Source organism: Podarcis vaucheri, assembly GCF_965113315.1.
Source record: "Podarcis vaucheri genome assembly, chromosome: 3".
NCBI classification, from domain to species: domain Eukaryota; kingdom Metazoa; phylum Chordata; class Lepidosauria; order Squamata; family Lacertidae; genus Podarcis; species Podarcis vaucheri.
The window spans coordinates 74971040-74990941 of record NC_138761.1 but is presented as its reverse complement, the minus strand read 5'-3'; the positions used below and the strand labels follow the sequence as shown (position 1 = coordinate 74990941).

Genomic DNA, 19902 nt, shown 5'->3' with positions numbered 1-19902 from the left:
AGCTGAGGGGGTTTAGAGCAACAGTCTTAATTTCAAAATTTGTATAGCCATTTATATCACAAATAGAAAAGATATGTCATATAAAAATTTGAAGAGATGCTAAGGTTTCATACCGTTTTGGGTGGGGAGGGGGCCCTGTCACCAGCAGAATCTACTCAGTACACAAATCTTTTCTAATATATTGAATGCGTATATTTCAGAGACAGGGGGAAAATGTTGTTTTATTGAAGTGAAATATATGTATATGTTCTATCTGTCACATCTTAAGTAATCAGAATGAGCTCTTAGGAGAAATCTGTAATTACTTTGAGCATGGTATTAGTTAGAAGTAAAATGAATAATTTTGCTCCATTTTATTACCTTTGGTATATAGCCATTTGTATCATAAATTCATTGACCTCATCTTAAATGACCAATCCTGTAGGACAGATCTGATTCATTAATTCTTAAGTGACATTATTTCTACTCCAGTAATTTTTACTCCATGTGAAGGGATGGTGTGCTGTATCTGTGGCAGGATATGAAAGAGAGGAGGGAAGAGAGAGAGAGAGCTAGTTATGTGTGACTTTGGAGTGCTGAGTAAAATCAATTGTATAATGACTAGATATTTAGTTCATCAGGGATGTGCTCACAAATTGATTTATTACAGTTACCCTCAATATCCTTAATTAATTTTACCTAATGATAAAATATACTGAATAGAGGGTGATCAATATGTGAGTGAAGTAGACCAACATTAGCATTTCTTTTAGTGAATTATTAAAAGCAGGAGGGAATTCTGAGAGAATTTGCAAGAAGCATTTCTAACTATTTTTACAGGAGAACATATTTACTCACCACACAGCAATACAGGAACACACTGGGTTATCTAATAGAGAAAACAATAACATGAACATTTTGACCAATCATTTATAAAATAAAATAATTAGAGAAGACCTAAATTTCTGTATTTGCAGTGCAATCATAAAATGCACCTTTGCTCAGAAGTAAGTCCCATTAAGATGGGGAAAAGAAGAAAAAAACACTGATGATAAGTTATGCTAATAAGGGAAGGGGGGGGTGGGAAGATTGTTTATCTTTTCTTGTTGTTTATTCTATGCCAGTGTTAATTACTCCCAGATAAATGTGCATAGAATCCAGTGCACATCCAGGAACAAACCCCATTGGACATCATGGGGTTTAGAACTGGGTAACAATATGTAGAATTGAACTGTCTCTGTGTTTGGAGCTACAGCACAGAAACCATTTAACCATGAAATAATGAGGTGTTTTGTGAATGTAGATGTGGGTTGTTGCTTTGCAATCAAACCCGAAAGTAGAGCAGCCTGTAATTACATTTTCTGACCAGGTTTAAGTAAGTCAAGGGAATCCATGGTTCTTAGCACATCAGCGAAACTAACGTTCTGCTTCAGACCTTTTCACGGGCCCAGAATCCTCCCATCCAAGTCCATCAAAACCTCTGAATTAGATTCTTGACTGCCAGGCTTGCACATCCCACTAGGAATACAGTTGGTAGCACCGGGAATGATCCTCACTAGGAAGCAACATGTTATGATGGAGGTAAAGCCATGAAGGGAGTAGAGTATGTGCCAGCCATGCAAACAACATTTGGAAACATATTTGACGACATTCAGCTAAGTTTTACTCAAATTGAAATTAATGGACCTACCTTAGACATGTTCATTAATTTTAAGTAAAATTTAGTTGAATACTACCCTTTGAAGTGAAAATCCTTGACTGATACATCTCTGAGGTTCTACATACCTGGCAAAATGTGTGTGCATTATATATTTGGGTACCTTGTACGCAGATTCAAAATAGGTGCTGCCACATACATGTTCTTGAATGTCAAGAACTGGCAGTCGAAGAGCAGTGTGAAATTTTGCGCAATTTAGTTAAACTCTGGGCCAGGTGACTTCTTTTCTGAAGCTTCACAAGAAGCAGACAAGTTGTCAGCAGGATGAAGCAAATATTTTGAGGGGAAAGGCCTTGAGGATGCATCTCAGAAAGGACCAAACTGTGCAGTGAGAGTGAAACATCAGGTATGATTCAGTCCATAAAGAAATCCCAAATTCTTTGGTTTTTATAATAGCCTTTTACTGTCCATTCTGGGTACTGTCTCCCTGAGGGAAAAGTTCCAGGTAATCAGTTTAATTTACCACTTGTGTGGAGAGTCAAGGCAAGATTGCTCCATGTCATAGTGATGGTGTAAAAACTAGCCGAGTAGTTGCAGCTGCATGGACTTCCCGCACATATGCCCTCTGGTGCTGGACAAATGGGCCCTGGACCTTGATTGCCTACTTAAAAAACCTGATCTTTGACTTTGGTTCTAGGTCCCCATTCAGAAGAAGGATTGTACTGCTGCAGCCACATGTGTCTGGATGCAGTTTGGTGGTGAGGTCCATGAATATATCAGCTGATATTAGGGCAAGGCAAGCTAGCTTTGTTATTGTTGGTCTATACAGTGGTACCTTGGGTTACATATGCTTCAGGTTACAGTCTCTGCTAACCCAGAAATAGTACCTGGGGTTAAGAACTTTGCTTCAGGATGAGAACAGAAATCGCGCAGTGGCGGCACGGTAGCAGCGGGAGGCCCCATTAGCTAAAGTGGTGCTTCAGGTTAAGAACAGTTTCAGGTTAAGAACGGACCTCCGGAACGAATTAACCAGAGGTACCACTGTACCTTGCGGGACGCAGGTGGCGCTGTGGGTAAAAGCCTCAGCGCCTAGGGCTTGCCGATCGAAAGGTCGGCGGTTCGAATCCCTGCGGCGGGGTGCGCTCCCGTCGTTCGGTCCCAGCGCCTGCCAACCTAGCAGTTCGAAAGCACCCCCGGGTGCAAGTAGATAAATAGGGACCGCTTACAAGCGGGAAGGTAAACGGTGTTTCCGTGTGCGGCTCTGGTTCGCCAGAGCAGCGATGTCACGCTGGCCACGTAACCCGGAAGTGTCTCCGGACAGCGCTGGCCCCCGGCCTCTTGAGTGAGATGGGCACACAACCCCAGAGTCTGGCAAGACTGGCCCGTACGGGCAGGGGTACCTTTACCTTTACCTTTACCACTGTACCTAAATTCCAAAATATGCCTTCCCCTAATTTTATTAAATTGTACTTTTAAGGTCAATAGGGTTCTGTTTCGCTTTGTTGTCTCTTAATAAAGCAGTTGAATTCATCTGCTGGTGTGGCTTTTTAGGGAAAGGTAAGCTTTGTCTCTAAATGTGGTACCTGGCTGTTGTGTCATTGCTACTGAGTAACGTGGGCTTAGGTCTGAGAGGCCGAGTGGATCTTTGGTTGTTGTCTGGGTGAATCCTAAGGGCATCCGGAAACAGATCTTAACGTTCCCTGACTCTGATTTGGGGGACTTTCCAGGGATGGTGGCACTAGGGTTGATTTTTCCTGTGCATCATTTGGCTAGGTTGCAGGATTAGGGAATTAGCTTTGGATAGAGAGGAGTCATACTCTCTCCTTTGTTATATGCTAACAGGAGTGAGATAGAGATAAGGAGACCTTGCCAACACATTCCCCATGCATTCAAAAATCCAGTTTTTCATTCCTTCTTTACATGGTGGCAGTGGTGGCATTTGAACCCAGAACACTGAAATGATTGTAGCCCAAATCCAGTGTCTGGATTTAATTTCTAGAGTCTAATTTAAGTATGCTTAAATCCTACAGATTTCAAAAAGATGGCTACTATTATAGGCACACTTACATGGGAGTAAGCCCCACTAAACCCAATAAAAGTTACTTTGTAAATATGATTACCGTGAGAGTTAAGTAAATGCCTATTGAGATCAGTGTGACTTAACAGGGCTTAATTTTGTTTGCATCATGCCTAGGCTTAAAAAAAGCACTTTTTAAAAAAGTGTCATCACCATTTCAGATAAAGAAAAGCTGAGAGTTAAATGAGATGAGTAATCAAATGCCCAGCATATGTTGTTTTCAATTTGTTTATATGGCCAATGGTTATTAAAATTAAATTACCTATTTAATGCTATCATTTTACAATCATTATCTTAAAAGACATACACACGCACAAGTAGTATTCCTAGTCTTGAATAGTGAAGGTGTACGAAGGACATTGCTTTCACGTGGCCATAAACTCAGTACTGTACATTTAATGTATAGTACTAAAGACAGTCTACAGAATATTATGAGAACTGAATAAACAACAACAAAATCTAAAAGTTTTGTATCTCTGTATAAAATCTGTCCCAAAAAAAGGCATTGAAAATTCTGACATCTGTTTATCTGTTTATAGCTGTGGAAAGATTACTCATTTTAATTCTTGTTTAAAATGCCATATGACGGGAAAGGCATTTGTGCAAACAAGAGTCATATTTGAATTGTAGATCATGTCTCTGCCATCTGTGAGAGCTGTTAGTGTTGCAAAATTAATGTGTTAATGAAATCACAATAATTTCTCTGAAGAAATGGATTCTGAAACCTAGAATGACTATTTTTTGAACTTTGGTTTCTAGTGGCTTACAACTGGGAAAACCTTTCACAGCTTAATTAGTTCTCAAGCCTTATTTACTTTTTTATAAAAAAAGAATTGGCAGTGTTTTCACCACACCAATAGTAGCGCAGAAAATAACTTTTTTTTTTTTGTAAGGCTCTAATAATAAAAGGTTTGCCTTAGTTTTTGAAAAGTTGTTAAATAAACTGTTGTCTGCCAAGAAGTTATACAAAAGTGACTAGTGAAGAAGAGTGGGCAAACAGCTTGGAAAATCTTTCCAGCTTGTTGAAATATCACAGCTTCAGAATATTTGAAATCCACCCAGATTTTATTACTATTTCTGCTTCATATTTGGAAGGCAAAGCCAACGATGTATGATGCTTTTGCGTTTTGGGTACCATTTACCATTTACATTTAAATAATTTAAAGTGTACTGTATTGTGGGCTTACTACAGATGATTTGCACTCAGTTGTCACAAGTCATTGGCCTCATTTTTCAGAATGTTATTTGCTCTTATTTATGCATATAGTATCTATGTGACCATTACCTAATGTGAAAGTCATAATCCACACAGAATTAAGGTGCAATGAAATTATTGTGCTTAAGCACTTTTTGGCTAAATCCTATGCACATTTATCTGAAACTAAGCCCCATTAAATACAGTGGGGTTACTTCTGAGTAGACATCTATACTATTGCACTATAATGCTGCACTAGATTTATAGGCAATATTCAAATAATGCTTTATATATTTACTTGGGAAAAGTTCTCACTGTGTTCAGTGGAACTTCCTCTCTAGTAAGTATGTTTAGGATTGGTGCCCTAGACTGTACCAGTGCTTCATATACATTTTTTTTACAATTCATACAACAACTCACAAAATAGGAAACTATTACTATAACCAAATGTGGGGAAGAAGCACCGAGTTTGTTAAAGCCCACTTGGCCTACAATCCTATGCAGAGTTACTATAAAGGAAATCCACCTGAATGTCATGGGGCTTACTCCTGAGTAAACATACATAGGATTGGGCTATTTGTGAGCTCATGGGAGTGATAAGATTTGAACTGAGGATTTCCCAATTGATAGTGCAGTCTCTTACCCACTAGAGTTCACCACCTTTTATGCTTTAGCTGAAACACCCTTAAAATCATGATGCTCTTTCAGAATGTGGACAGCACACAGACACACAAGTATTTTTACAGTACTATGCTTTCATGTTTTAAAGCATCGTGGATGAGAACTGTATCAAGTATTGTAATGGCATTTATACATAATAATTTATTGAGCATGTATATGTATTGATAGGATTTTGGGGTCAAAATATGCAGGTTTCATGAATTATACTTTCCTTTGATAATTCAGATGGAAAGCAGTAACGGAAAGTTAAAAAGAATTTTTTTTAATGCAAATGACAATATAAAGAGGAAATCACTTTTTTTCTTACCTGTTTTGATTTTGTTACTGTGTTGTAGGTATGTGACTGGTGTAAGCACATAAGACACACAAAAGAGTATCTGGATTTTGGGGACGGGGAAAGAAGGCTTCAGTTCTGCAGTGCAAAATGTCTCAATCAGTACAAAATGGACATTTTCTACAAAGAAACACAGGCCAATCTTCCAGCTGGACTCTGCAGCACATTACATCCTCCAGTCGAAAATAAAGCAGAAGGCACTGGGGTGCAGCTGCTGACTCCAGATTCTTGGAATATACCGCTAGCAGATGCTCGGAGAAAGGCCCCATCCCCAGTGTCTGCAGCTGGCCAAATTCAAGGTCCTGGACCATCAGCATCTACCACTGCCTCTCCGCCTGACACTGCCAACTGCTCTGTCACTAAAATCCCAACGCCTGTTCCCAAATCTATCCCCATCAACGAGAATCCAAATATGCCACCGGTTTCTGTTCAGCCACCTGCTAGCATTGTGCCTCCAATTGGTGTCCCACCTCGAAGCCCTCCCATGGTGATGACAAACCGTGGGCCGGTACCTTTGCCCATATTCATGGAACAGCAAATTATGCAGCAAATCCGCCCGCCATTTATTCGAGGGCCACCTCACCATGCCTCAAATCCAAACAGCCCTCTGTCCAATCCAATGATTCCGGGAATTGGTCCACCACCAGGTGGTCCTAGAAATATGGGCCCCACTTCCAGCCCTATGCATAGGCCAATGCTGTCTCCTCATATTCACCCTCCAACAACTCCAACGATGCCTGGAAACCCCCCAGGTTTACTACCCCCTCCACCCCCAGGGGTCCCTTTGCCCAGTCTTCCCTTCCCGCCAGTAAGCATGATGCCAAATGGTCCTATGCCCATGCCACAGATGATGAACTTTGGCTTGCCGTCTCTTGCCCCACTGGTGCCACCCCCAACCCTGTTAGTGCCATATCCTGTCATTGTTCCTCTACCAGTTCCTATCCCCATTCCAATCCCTATTCCTCACATCAATGATTCCAAGCCCCCAAACGGCTTCTCCAGTAACGGGGAGAACTTCATTCCAAGTACATCCACTGATGCAACTGGGACAAAGCCAACAAATAACTCTGTGTCCCCTAGAGATTCGAAACAAGGGCCTTCCAAGTCCTCTGACTCATCTCCAAGTTGCTCAGGCCAGTCCTTAAATCAAACACAAGTGCATCAGGAGCACAGTAAAAACGAAGTTGTTGATTTGACTGTGAAACCTAGTAGTCCAGTGAACAACAAGTTTGGTTTTCCTACAGTGCTACAGGGACCACAGGATGGTGTGATAGACTTAACTGTAGGTCACAGGTCTAGACTACACAATGTTATCCATAGGGCTTTACATGCTCAAGTCAAAGTTGAACATGAAGCTAGCAGTGTTGTCAATCTGACTTTTGGTAGCTCAGACAAAAGGAACTGCAATGACTGCAGGAACAATTGCAGCCCTACTGAAGCAAAAACATTACCTTGCAGTGACCCAGTTCATTGTGGCCCCATCGCACCGCCAACGGGCACTTCGGAAAATAGTACAGCTGCAGTTTGCAATGTTATTGTGAATGGCACAAAGGGCCCGGAGGTTTCCAAGAACTCAGAGCAGCCCCAGGAGCAGAAAAAGTCTCAGCCTCTGGAGGAATTGCCAGTCAGTGAGCTGGAGTCTGTTAAGGAGAACAACTGTACATCGAACTGCCGACGGGAAGGAGAATCCGGTAAGAAGACTGGGGAAGAGCCCCTATTTGGGGGAGACAAGCAAGACCCCAACCTGAACAATCCTGCAGATGAGGACCATGCATATGCTTTGCGGATGCTACCCAAGGCAGGCTGTGTCATCCAGCCTGTGCCAAAACCAGTGGAAAAGACTGCAATTGCACCATGCATTATTTCAGCGCCAATTCTCAGCACAGGGCCAGAAGATCTGGAGCCACCACTGAAAAGGAGGTGTCTCCGAATTCGAAATCAGAATAAGTAAAGGTTTGTGTAATCACTACAATCTTCTGTGTGAGTAAAATGAATATCAGTGTTTTCAGGTAGGAGTGAAACACATGGAGGTAGCCATTTGTGAAACTGGGAGAAAGATTGTGGTTTATGAATGCACAAGAAGGTCATTATTTATGTTTTGTCTTTGTCCTGTGACACCTTTGTATCTGTTTGTTTTGCATCCATTAGCTGTATATATTCTGTTATTCTCGTGGAATATTCTCTTAGAACTCTGGCAATGACGACAGTAGCATTGATTAGATCCTACTAATGGATCTTTTCCTATGCCAACTTTTGAAGCCAGGAAACTGACCAAGTGTATATGGCTAAGCCATCTGGGCAACAGCAATTCAGGATCTCTGTGCTTAACCATCACAATTTACCTTTTGGGGTAACCCATAGCACAACAATTCAACCACTTGTAATTAGCTAAAATGCAAAGGCATTCTCATTTGACCTTCATCATTTTTCAAATGTACAGGTTTTAAGGCACCATAAGATTACTTCACATTAAAGGAAAACTCTGATCTCTGTTTAAATGGGGAGACAATTTCATATGTTTCTTACCATTTTGGTTCTTACCAATGCATCCCAGTACAATGGGACCATGTTTATGTCACATTGCTCCATTTACTCCTTGGCCCTTAGTGTACTGATTTCAAACGCATTTTTAATAGTCTTTGGCTGGGGCACCTCTGCATACAAAAACAACTACCAAAACAACAGCTGAGTCTTCTCTTTGAAACGGTGTTATTTTCAAACAAGTAACTCTCTCTTACACCTTTGTATTATTGCTGCAATAGGCATTTAAAGAAATGCTTAATATGCCAGATGTATAATTCAGATTCAGAACAAATTAATGTTCTGCTTTTAAAAGAAATTATTTGTGTTTGAGAAGCAGATGCTTGGATTTCTGACACTTCAAGACAGATTCACTTCAGTATTTAGAGGCTTTTTATATTGAGTCACTTTGAATCTCTTTATAAATAACTGTTCGGGGACTAAACAACTGCAGTCAAGTATTCATTATTTTGCTCATTTTTGTTTGGTTAGAGGCGTGGGAGATGAGTGAATGTCTTCTAAGAAAACATTACCTGACACACGTACACAAACACACACACCTTTTAATGGCTTTTCCACACAGTTAGGTTTCTGTACAATTACATATTTGATGCAAACATTTGCCTTCTTCCTGCAAACACAGCTTTGTGTAACATCTAGGTCATCACCCTGTTCTCACAATGGCCAACCTATAGGAAGCCTAAAAGCAGGACATATACCTTACAATAACCAGAGCAATGATATTAGCACAAATCAAACCAACACTTGTTTATTTTTTTCTCTCTCTTAGCAAAAAGGATTTGAGCCTTTGACAGCAATGTGCCCATTTAAGTTTTTATACCAGCAGTGACAACTCACCTCAGTCCCAGTATTCCATCCCCATGTAAATTGTTGGGAAGCAGTTAATCTTTCCCATCCCACCCCCAGAGGTCGCTGCTACAAGTAACAGCCCTTTTCATAAACTTTAACCTCCCTAAGTGCATGCGCACACACACATAACTGGATGTCAGTACTGGAATATACCCCACACACTTGCCATACATCATTCTCTCACAGGCTAATTCCTCCAGCCATATTAGTATGGCAACACCAAACTGCTTTTCAAGTCTGCCATAACTCAACCACCTGCAATATGGATATACCAATGGTGGTTTTTATTTGACTTTACAACAGCAGAGTATTTTTTTTTAATGGTTACATACTCACAAAAACAATACCATTTTTGCATGAAGTTAAAACCCGAGTCAAACACAAACTCCTGTTTTTGCTACTACCTTTTGCTTGTGGGTGGACAAGCTACTGCTGAGTCACCGCTGCACTAAAATCCTGGATTTTTCAGTTGCTTCTTCTGGACAACAATCATAGAAAAGGGGGAATTCTAGAACAGACCAGAACACAGCTTTCTTCTTTCAGAATTAGTAGTCCTCAATCACAGCTGTGACTTCACCAATTGGCTAAAAGTATGGAGAGGAAGGAGCAATCGCTTTGAATGATGCCTGCACATTTTGTTTCATGTCTTTTTCACTAAGTGAGCTCAAAACTTTTTTAAAAAAATGAAAATTCAGCATCTGGGCCCCTATTGGCTCTGGGCCAGTACAGAGGTACCTTTTGTACCTGCTTCTCAGTGGCCCCTATTTAAAATATTGCTGCTCTATTCTTCTTCCTTTCATCTTGTCAACAGATGTAGTTGCATTTTCTTACGATTCATGAGCTGAGAAAACCTAACTCTGCCATCTTAAAAAAAGAAGTTGGTTGAGAAATCGTATTGATGATATGCCAGATGAGGTTTAACGACATGCCATGTTTTACTGCAATGTGGAACACCCCTTAACCTCTAGTAATTTATATTTTATGCTATTGTGGCAATGGTTTGCCATGATATTATTGTGTGTACTATTAGTACACACAAAAGTACCATGGAGAAATTTCCATTCAAAACAAAGAGAATATGGAGTATCTTAGGATCTGGCAACATTTTCATTATTCTAGAGCAGAAAATTACTGACCTGGGATAATTATTGATGTAACATTTTCAGGATGACCATAATATAAACTGGGTAAGCTCTCACATTACTGCAAAAGTGTTTTTAAGGTTGCAATTCTAGACACTTACATGGGAACAAGCCCCATTGACTCAACTCAGTAGTTATACAGTAGTTACTTATGAGTAACTACTGTAAGAATCCACTGTAAAGCTATTTAACATATATTCATATATATATATATATATATGAATATATCTGTCTATTAGTTCAACACCCTTAACAAGCCATTACTTTTTAAAAAAACGAATACGTTCATCCAAGATTTGGCCTAATGAATGTCCTTGGTATTTGATATCTCAGATTTGAAGTTCCAGTCCAATACTGCTCTCAGGATTGATTAAGAGCCCCATTGCTCACATTTAAATGATGGACGTCTATAGGATGTCTTCCTGCTATGTTGCTGCCACCATGACTAATTATGTTTATCACACACATATACAATGCATACAGTATGTTTGTGCATGTTCACGTGCCACACAATTACAATTGTGTTGGGTGTGAGTAGACAGTATAAGAGGAGTTATGGGAGGGGGCACAAGTCTGTAATATCTGTATTTTGGCTTTGGATAGGGTTAATATAAATTTCTGGACAGATCCAAACACCAGTAATGCAAAAAAATTATCTGTTATCCAACCCTTATACTATTTCCCATACACCTGGGAGGGGAAACTGCTTATTTTGCCATAATATTTAAAATATCAGGAACTGTTCTTATGAACAATTCTGATGTAGCCCACTTGTCAAAAATATAGTATATAGGCTTTATTTAAACCTTCATGTTACCCTATATACTGAAATATGATTCAAGTTAATATTTGGGTTCGTATATGCGCACCTATAGTTTGTATAAGAAATGTGCTGTAGCATGTAAAATATTTCAGTGTTTTGATTCCCTATTTCATGTAAAGCTAATTCGTCATTAAATTGCATTGATCTTCCATTACATTCCTCATATAGCATCTGTGTCTTGTCAGGTCATGTTCCTTCACTTAACTGTTTATTATAAAATGTGAATGTTTAGGCAAAGCAGAACCTTGGTAAGTTTTAAGGATTTTGTTTACAGACATGTCTTATTTTCTTCTTCTCCAGGTAATTCTGTATAGAAACTTGTAGGCAATAATTTGACACTGGACAAATTGCTGTTGGAAAATTATTGATAATACAAAATGATTCATGAGTTATTTCCAATATAGAAGCCCACAAAATATTTTATGTGAAAAATAACAGTGAAGGCATTACCATGAACAGCTATTGTCCTATTATTTTAACAATCTGGTGTTATTGTCTATCATCCTAAAAGTTCTTTTTGAAATATGTTGTTGATATTTTCATTTTCCAAGTGGAAGTTCATTGTTCTGTTTTTTGAGGGGACTCTGTAACATCAGTTAGACATTTGATGTTAATTCATAGCTTAGAAGGCCTTACTTTGTATTCTAACATTCATTTTTATCTCCTATTTATGACATGTAGGCAGTAGACCATTTTAGGCAGGGATCGGTGAAGGTTTTCAGTTTTCTAATACCATTCATTTGCTAGAATTGTGTGTTTTTTCTGCACCTGCAGCTTGGCCAAAGAAATTGAGCTGGTGCAGATTGTCAGTCTCCACTGAAGACCATATGGAGTTTAGATCCTGTATCAGCTGGGGGAGTTCTAGGAATAAAAAGCTGAGTTACTAAATTATCTCTTATATTTCCAAGAAAAGAGGAGTGAAGTCTTTCACAACACAACCACAAGACCTCTTGTGTACAAATTCAGCAACGCATCAACGTTCTGCAGACAGATTAAAAACAAATGCAGTCCATACAAGATAATAATGATGGTTGCACAGACAGTGCCAATGAAAGAGAGCAACTGTCCATCATCACTAATTCAGCAACTCCACCACTAATTCCACCCCTTTCCTTACAATTTCCTTTCTCATAGCACACAAAAGAGTGCTGAATCAGAGATTTTGGGGGTCATCAGCAAAGTGCTTTTAGTGTTCCCCTTACTCTGTAATGAGGTAGGGCATGCAAACAGTAATTCTCTCATGCTCTCTTCAGCCTTCTTGTGTATCAACATCTACAGTGAGGCTAGTGGCCCCTTGCCAGACTTAGGAGAGCTCCTGCAAGTGCCATGCGCAAGGAATGCTTCTCCAACCAGGGAAGGGTTGTGTGTGTGCATCAGAGTTCCTGGATAGCAGTGGCTAGCCACAACCCAGTATTCGGAGTGTTTTGCATAATTTGATTTATTATTATATTTATATGCAGGTTTTCCCATAGGTTAATTTGCTCAGTGTTCTACAGTGGTTACATGAATGTGTTAATTGTTTACCAGTATTACAGGTTTTAAGGTTGTGTGGGTCCCTCTCATGTTTTACATTTATAGACCTCTTTGTGCAGAACCTTCTCTTGTTTGTAGCTTGTACTTACATAGCTGAATACATCCCTTATGATTTTAACATCTAAGTAGGTGCACTAGCAGGAGCCAGCACAACGAGTCCTGCTAATGCAACAGGACTTCCCCCCCTTCTGTCCCCATGCTTCCCCCATAACTGGCCTGAGGGGGTGTCTGGAGAACCAGCAAAACAGTGCAAAGGGGAGGGAGAGGTGAGATGTTTCTATCAGGCAAGCTGAAAAGTTTGCACTGATGGAACAATGAGAAGAGTACAACATTGAGTTCTTACTTAGATGCTGTAAGGATGGGTCTCCTTTAATTGTCATGGGTAAGTATCCTGGACAATGCCGGATTTATGTATAAGCTAAACAAGCTATAGCTTAGGGCCCCACTCTCTTGGGGGGGCCTGGATTCACATTTCCAAAATATAAGATAAAAAACAAAATGAAACCTACGTACAGCAACAGTGTTTTGTGTTGTGTAGGCTCCTATGATGTAAGAAATGGGACCCACCTGCTAGCCTGCTCCCTAAAATATCACTCGTTTGCTCATTTCTAATAGCGACAATTTGTTGTTGACAAAGGACAGCTGGACATATAAAGGGCCCCATTACTTTCAGTAGCTTAGGGCCTCATCAAACCTAAATCCGGCTCTGATCCTGGAAGCCATTTCTGTGTGTTTTTTTAAGCAAAAACAATTTAAATGAACGGAAACTGGAATGGAGACATTTCCAACAGGCTTTGCTTATGTTAACAAAAATTATTCTATTTCATAGCCTACTGCAATAATAAAATGAGCAGGTATGTCCATGGTAGCATTCCAGTGATACAGAGAGAATCCTAGTTGTAGTAGTTGAAGCCAAGACAGTCAATACAATAGCACCATTTCAGGCACATGTCCAGACTCTAGAAGTGGTTTCTAAATGCACTATTTACTTGACACTTGATTATTGGAAATACTAATTAGCAACACACTCCCCATTGACTGAGAAGTTTGGCCATTAGAGTAAAGGCTGCCAAGCTGATACTGCCTGATATAATTCAGACAGCCCACCAAAATTCTGCATGTCCCAGCTTCACAGTGAGAGATTAGGACATGCTGTTGGTTAAAGAAACGTTTTTTCCTGGGTTTAATCATTTTGTATTTGAGGAAGGAAAAAGTTTCTAAAATTAACAATGTGAAGTTGGCTTGTGCATCACCGCATCCAAATAAGATTATTTTAATTCTACATTATAAGGAAAGGAGTTGCTACAATGAACAAGATTGAATTATACACATATCATTTAGCTTCCTTACGGTATCTCTCTCTCTCCCCCACCCCTGCCAGTCATCCCCAAAGTAGAAAATTAAATGCCGCACTTGACTAAATACTGGACTAGAATCTTGCACATGCAGGAGTCTGCTTTTTGGGACAATATCAAAAACATCTTTTGTGGAATATTAACAAAAAATGGATGTAAAAAAGCTTAATCCTGTATATAGTAGAAGATGCAAATAAAGGACTGGCCACAATCGGAGCTGGCATTAGCAAGATGACCAAGTACATTCCCATGGGTACCATTCATGGACCCAGTGAGTTATATCAATCAGCCCTCAGGCATCACTATGTTTTACATGTTTACCCCCAAGTTCTTGTGGGGGGGTTATTCCCCCCCCCCACAAAGACCTTTTATTTTCTCCTCATAGAACAACCTTAATATTTATCAGGAAAATGCCAACATGCATTGCTTCATATGCAGAATATAGAATAACCAACTGCGCTATACAAATTTTGAAACAAAGATCCTTCAAGGGAAGCCCCTGCCAGTTGCCATTTTAAAATCTGAGTTAAATAAATTAAATATGGATTTGCTCTTTTCCAGCTCCCCATCCAGTTGATCAGAGATCTTAAGTTGTGGATCTCAAGTAACTTGAAACAAAATGAAAGCAAATTTCTCCCAGTATAGGATTGCTGATTGCTAGACAATCGTTTTCGGCTGAGAAGGCATACAAAACTTTAATTTATGAAGCCCAAAACTTGCCTTTTAAGCAGCTTTCAAGCTTCAGATCCATGACATGTAACAAAGCAGCCTTCTGAATTCATGTATTAGGCTTTACAACCTTTCTGCTGATATTTTATTAGTTTTATTAAATTTATATCCTGCCCTTCTTCCCAAAGCAGCTCAGGATGGCATATGCTTCTGACAAACTAATGTTTAAGGACACCTCCAACAAAAGGATGCATCTCAGTCAGCAGCAATCATGTACCAGGATGCCAATCTTTGGAAGTTATTTTTTTCTTTCCTTCAGACTCATGTTCCTATCTGTGATGGGCTAGTAAACACATATACAGAACCAAAGCCCTAAGAGGACTCTGGAGGCTGCTATTCTGAGCAGAGAAAGGACAGGGAAATGTTGCTTAATCCTTCCCCACAACCCGTTTTCCCAGTAAAAATCATTGAGTTGGCTTCTGTATGGTATCAGATGTGCATATATGCAGATAAATATGCACCTAGTATGCTGACAGGTGCAAGAATTGAGGTTGAGAGAGATGCTTGTGGGCCTTCATAGATGGAGGGACAACTTGAACAGTGGGAGAACAGTTAAGAATTCCCTTCCCTTACTGCTTTCGCAGCCAGAATTAGTCTACTGAGGCTGCTTTAAAAAAAAAAAAAGTTTTGGGTTTTCACTACATACATTTGTGTGTAACATCTAGTAGACATTGGAAGAACTGCCAGTAAAGTCCTGTTCCGTGGTAGCCATAAGGGAGTGACAGTCAGGAATTGCTGTAAGGTGCTTATGGGACTCGCTGTCTCTGCTTCAGCTTCGGGAGCCCTGCAACTATTCTACCTCAAACATGCTCTTAAACTCCATATGCTAACTTGGAAATGTGTGACTTTAGGAAATGCAACATAAGCAACATGGACCACATCATGATAACCAGGCAAGTAAAATAATTTAATGTAATAAAGAGAACAGAAGTACAGTGGTACCTCAGGTTAAGAACTTACTGGAAATTCATTCTGGAGGTCCGTTCTTAACCTGAAACTGTTCTTAACCTGAGGTACCACTTTAGCTAATGGGCCTCCCACTGCCGTCGCACCCCCGCCATGCAATTTCTGTTCTCATCCTGAAGCGAAGTTCTTAACCCAAGGTACTATTTCTGGGTTAGTGGAGTCTGTAACCTGAAGTACCACTGTAATACAGGCACACCATTAAACATTAGAAAAATAAATAAAGATAGAATATGCAAACTAGCTCACTGATAATATTGGCTTAGGGCCATACCACAATTTTCCTCAGCAAATCCATAGTCTTAACCTCATATTTTGCCAAGAAAAGTGTGGGGTTGGGGGCAGCCACAAAGGCTGATCGGTGGGTGGAGGGACAGGAATGTATAACCCTTCCTTAACCCTCTTCTGAAAATGCTCCATATTTCCCACTCAAATCCGATTTTGGAGCCTCGCCGCTGGGAGCGGGGAACACAACTTTATGTATGAGGGCATTTGCCAAGGGAAATCAGTGAGCAGGAGATGAATTAAGTCCCCAGCCCCCATCATAAGAATCAGGAAGAAAATACAGGATTAGGAACTGTTTTCCTCATAATGTCTAATTCTACCCTAATCCTATGAGGTCAGTTAGTCTAAGAGACAGCAAGTGGCTTAATGCCATCGGACTGAATTTCATGACAGGGTATTTGAATGTGAGCTTCCAACATCCAAATACAATTATCTAGCCACTATTCCATTCTGGCTCACCTTACTTCCGATTTGCTTGCCCAACCTATTTCTTCATTATTGGCCATTTATGCATCCCATGGCAGTTGTCCAGATCCAATGTGATCTGTTTCCTGCAAAAAGCACTGCTTTATTTCTCTTTCAAACCTAGAATCTGTCCGTGGGTTGTGCTCAGACTAAATAAAAACCAAGTAAATATTTCCCAGGCTAGCACCATTTATGGATTCTTAGTATGGTGAACCAGTTCCCCTTCTCCCAAACCAGCTTCACTTTGGCTTAAAGCCCAGCAAAGTTCTTGGCTATTTTTGATTAATGCAATTATGGAAACCACGGGCATAATTGAACAGTGACAGCTGGAATGGAGAACACAGTTAAAACTCCACATGCGCATCAAGGAAAATAAAAGTGAAGTGGCATCTATGTCCTTCAATATGCAAACCTGGAAAGAGATAAGACTAGTTGTTCTTTAAGCACTTTAACTAGATAGATTGTTGTCTCAGGTTTGTCCTTAGGCCACAGTGTCAGCAGAGCCCACAACACATTATTATATCAGATTTGAGCCTTATTGTTCAGTTCTGCTGTGCGTTGTCCATCAGGTACCTTGTGTGATTTGTTCCCACTATGTGAAAGGTGTTTGTGGCTGGAAGTGTGTTTGTTGCACCAGAAAAAGAATGCAAAAAAGGTAAATATGAAAACTATACAAGCCTGAGAGTCTGAATCTGATACCTAGCTAAGTAATCTATGTTTATTTAACTCTGTGATGACCAGACTGCTAAACTCCCAGTGCATCGGCTTACAGCAGGTTTAGGTTCCCTTTCTCCGTCTTATATCCAAGGATTTATTTCTCTAGGCCTCTCCGTGGTATTTGAAAGAATGATATTCCTGTTTAACTTGTGCCTCAGTTTGTAATAAGATCCACCCTGCAGCTGGATTAGTTTTTCAAATGTTCCTAAAATGTTGCTTAAATTTAAGCCAACCTACAATAACAAATTATGTAGAGACAAAAAGATCAAACGGAATTTGTATTTTTTATATAAAAAACATCCTCCAGTCCCCATCCCCAATGAAATTCCAGTTTTCAATCCTTGTTTTGAAAACTCAGACCGTGTAACAAAACCATTCCCTTTGGAAGTGCAGACATGTAGGTGCTTGGATAGTGTAGAATGAAGCAAACAATCAGACTTTGATTTGTCTGCAAAGTTCTGCATCTTAACAACCTATTAGTATGTTCACCCTATATTTAGAGTAATTGTAAGCTACTTATGAGGAGCCTATGTGGTTAAGTGCAAGCCTTGCTGTCACTGTGAACAGTGTATGTGTGCTGGTGCCTTAGACAGCTGTATGTTTTGTATGAAGCACTTCATCTACCATTTCAAAGTTTGTTTGCTCATTTGTTTGCATATTTGTTTGCATCAAAAGACTCCTTTTCCACAGACATTTTGATGTATGAATGGTTATATAGAAGAGGTGAACCGTGAGTTCACTGCAGTTTCATACGTTGCTATTAAGCTTCTTCACTTTAAATATGGACGTCATGCTATTCTGCATGTATGTTAACTCAACTTTTTATGTAAAGGGAACCTGCAGAGCAGCCCAAAGTTTATCCCATATCAGGTGCCAACTCCCTTGGGCCCTGGCTGCCCGAGCAGCCACAAAATTTCCCATGAAGAGACTGGGCACCCACAAATATTGGTGCCAGGGCCGTGCATGCTGCGTGGCACCCACAGTCCCGAGGCCAAGCTGGCACTCCTGACCCATATATCACCAAGTCATAGGCCTGAAAGACACATGTTAGCTGAGTTTGGCCTTGCATGTTTTTAGTAAGTTAACCTTTCTCTAGAATCCAGATATAGAGTGTCTAGACATCAGTGCCTATCTTTCCCCTGGCCCTCCTGCTAACCTGATGCTGTTCATAATATCTAGTCAGAACCACCAGGTGACTCGCTGTTCAGGAAGTGTACCCACTGAGGCCCTGGTGGTGCTCATAGTAATTTGAACCATGGTGCTATTTGAATCACAAGCAGTCATGATTAAACAGTGGGACTGATAGATCAGGTCCTAAAGTTGCCTTCTGGTGTAAGGGAAATGGACACTAGTATTATGATGGACAACCTAGATGTTTGGTCAAATAATGAAAGATGGGGTGCTGTGCTCAGTGTTGCTCAGAATAATTCTGTGGGAGGTTAGACTTATTAACATGCACACAGCTACAGCGCCATTCCCAAGAACTTTATTAGCTGCATGCAGCACAAAACAGCACTGCCATTTAAAAATGAATTGGGGCATTTGGTTGCATTTTTTCTTGCTTGAGAAATCCTTCATACGCCAGCCTGCAGGCATATGTATCTCTTGATAGTGCCACTTGAATGCCTTTGCATGGTAGTTCAATTCCAAGGCAAGGGGAAACATTTGCATCACACCTATTATGCAATCACAGGAGTGCCAGGATCCTTAAGCAGATTACCAGAATGTGGCTACCCCACTACTCCCATTTATCTGACAAAGATCTGACCTTGAAGCATTTCAACTAGAGTAAACCCTCCTGTGAACAGAAAGTATTTCAATATCCATAGGCTTCTACCCATGTTTAATTATGGACCATCTATAGCACAGCACACATATAGTTTTCATCTTCACCTCTCCTGAGTCATAATCTAATAAAATGGAGGGGGAAATATTTATCCCACTTCTGTAGTGCATGAGCTACACAAAATAAGTAGCAGCTCTGTATGTCTAACCTGATCCATGTAAACCAAGGCACTAGATGTACAGAACTGAAGACAATGTGTGTTAATGGCGGTTGGAATTGAGTAAGAACTCTGAGCTAAACCACACACTGACTATTTCCATGGCTCCCAGCTTGTTGTTTCTCCCAAAATAATATGTTGCTGGCCTGGCTTTGCACTTGGAATGTTTCTCCCAGCTCCAGTGATGTGGTGTCATTTATATCACTTTATGGGGAAGGAGGGATAAATCACCAGCTGTTCAAAAGGGAAGGCTTTAATGGAAAGCCTTGAACTACTTTCAGGGTTTTTAAGAAGAACAGAATTCATGCACATAACAGGCAAACCCGAAGCATTTACAGGGGCTGCCTCAGCTTCACGCTTGTGGTCGATGACCTCAGCAGAGCCTCCCTTAGAAAATTATGGGCTTGACTTTGCTCCGAGCCCATTTCTGTCCCAAAGGAGCCAGGCATATTCCGGTTCTTTGTCACCAACAGCATTTACATTCATTGCTCTGTTGGATCAACTACTGCACTGCAGCATGTTAGGGAACGGTAATCTGCTAGCCTGCATCAACACATTCCCAGTACTCAAAAGC

At 40.3% G+C, this 19902-nt stretch overlaps 1 protein-coding gene across 4 annotated transcripts in view; it reads left to right on the top strand.

Moving 5' to 3' along the window:
- SOBP (sine oculis binding protein homolog) overlaps window positions 1–19902 on the top strand; it is a 147911-nt gene that overhangs the window by 122336 nt on the left and 5673 nt on the right. For all 4 annotated transcript variants that reach the window (XM_082216621.1, XM_082216622.1, XM_082216620.1 and 1 more), the window contains one exon: window positions 5925–7876. In XM_082216621.1, the coding sequence (XP_082072747.1) occupies window positions 5925–7874 (1950 nt within the window). In that variant the 3' untranslated portion in view covers window positions 7875–7876. The remainder of the gene's footprint in view (window positions 1–5924; window positions 7877–19902) is intronic.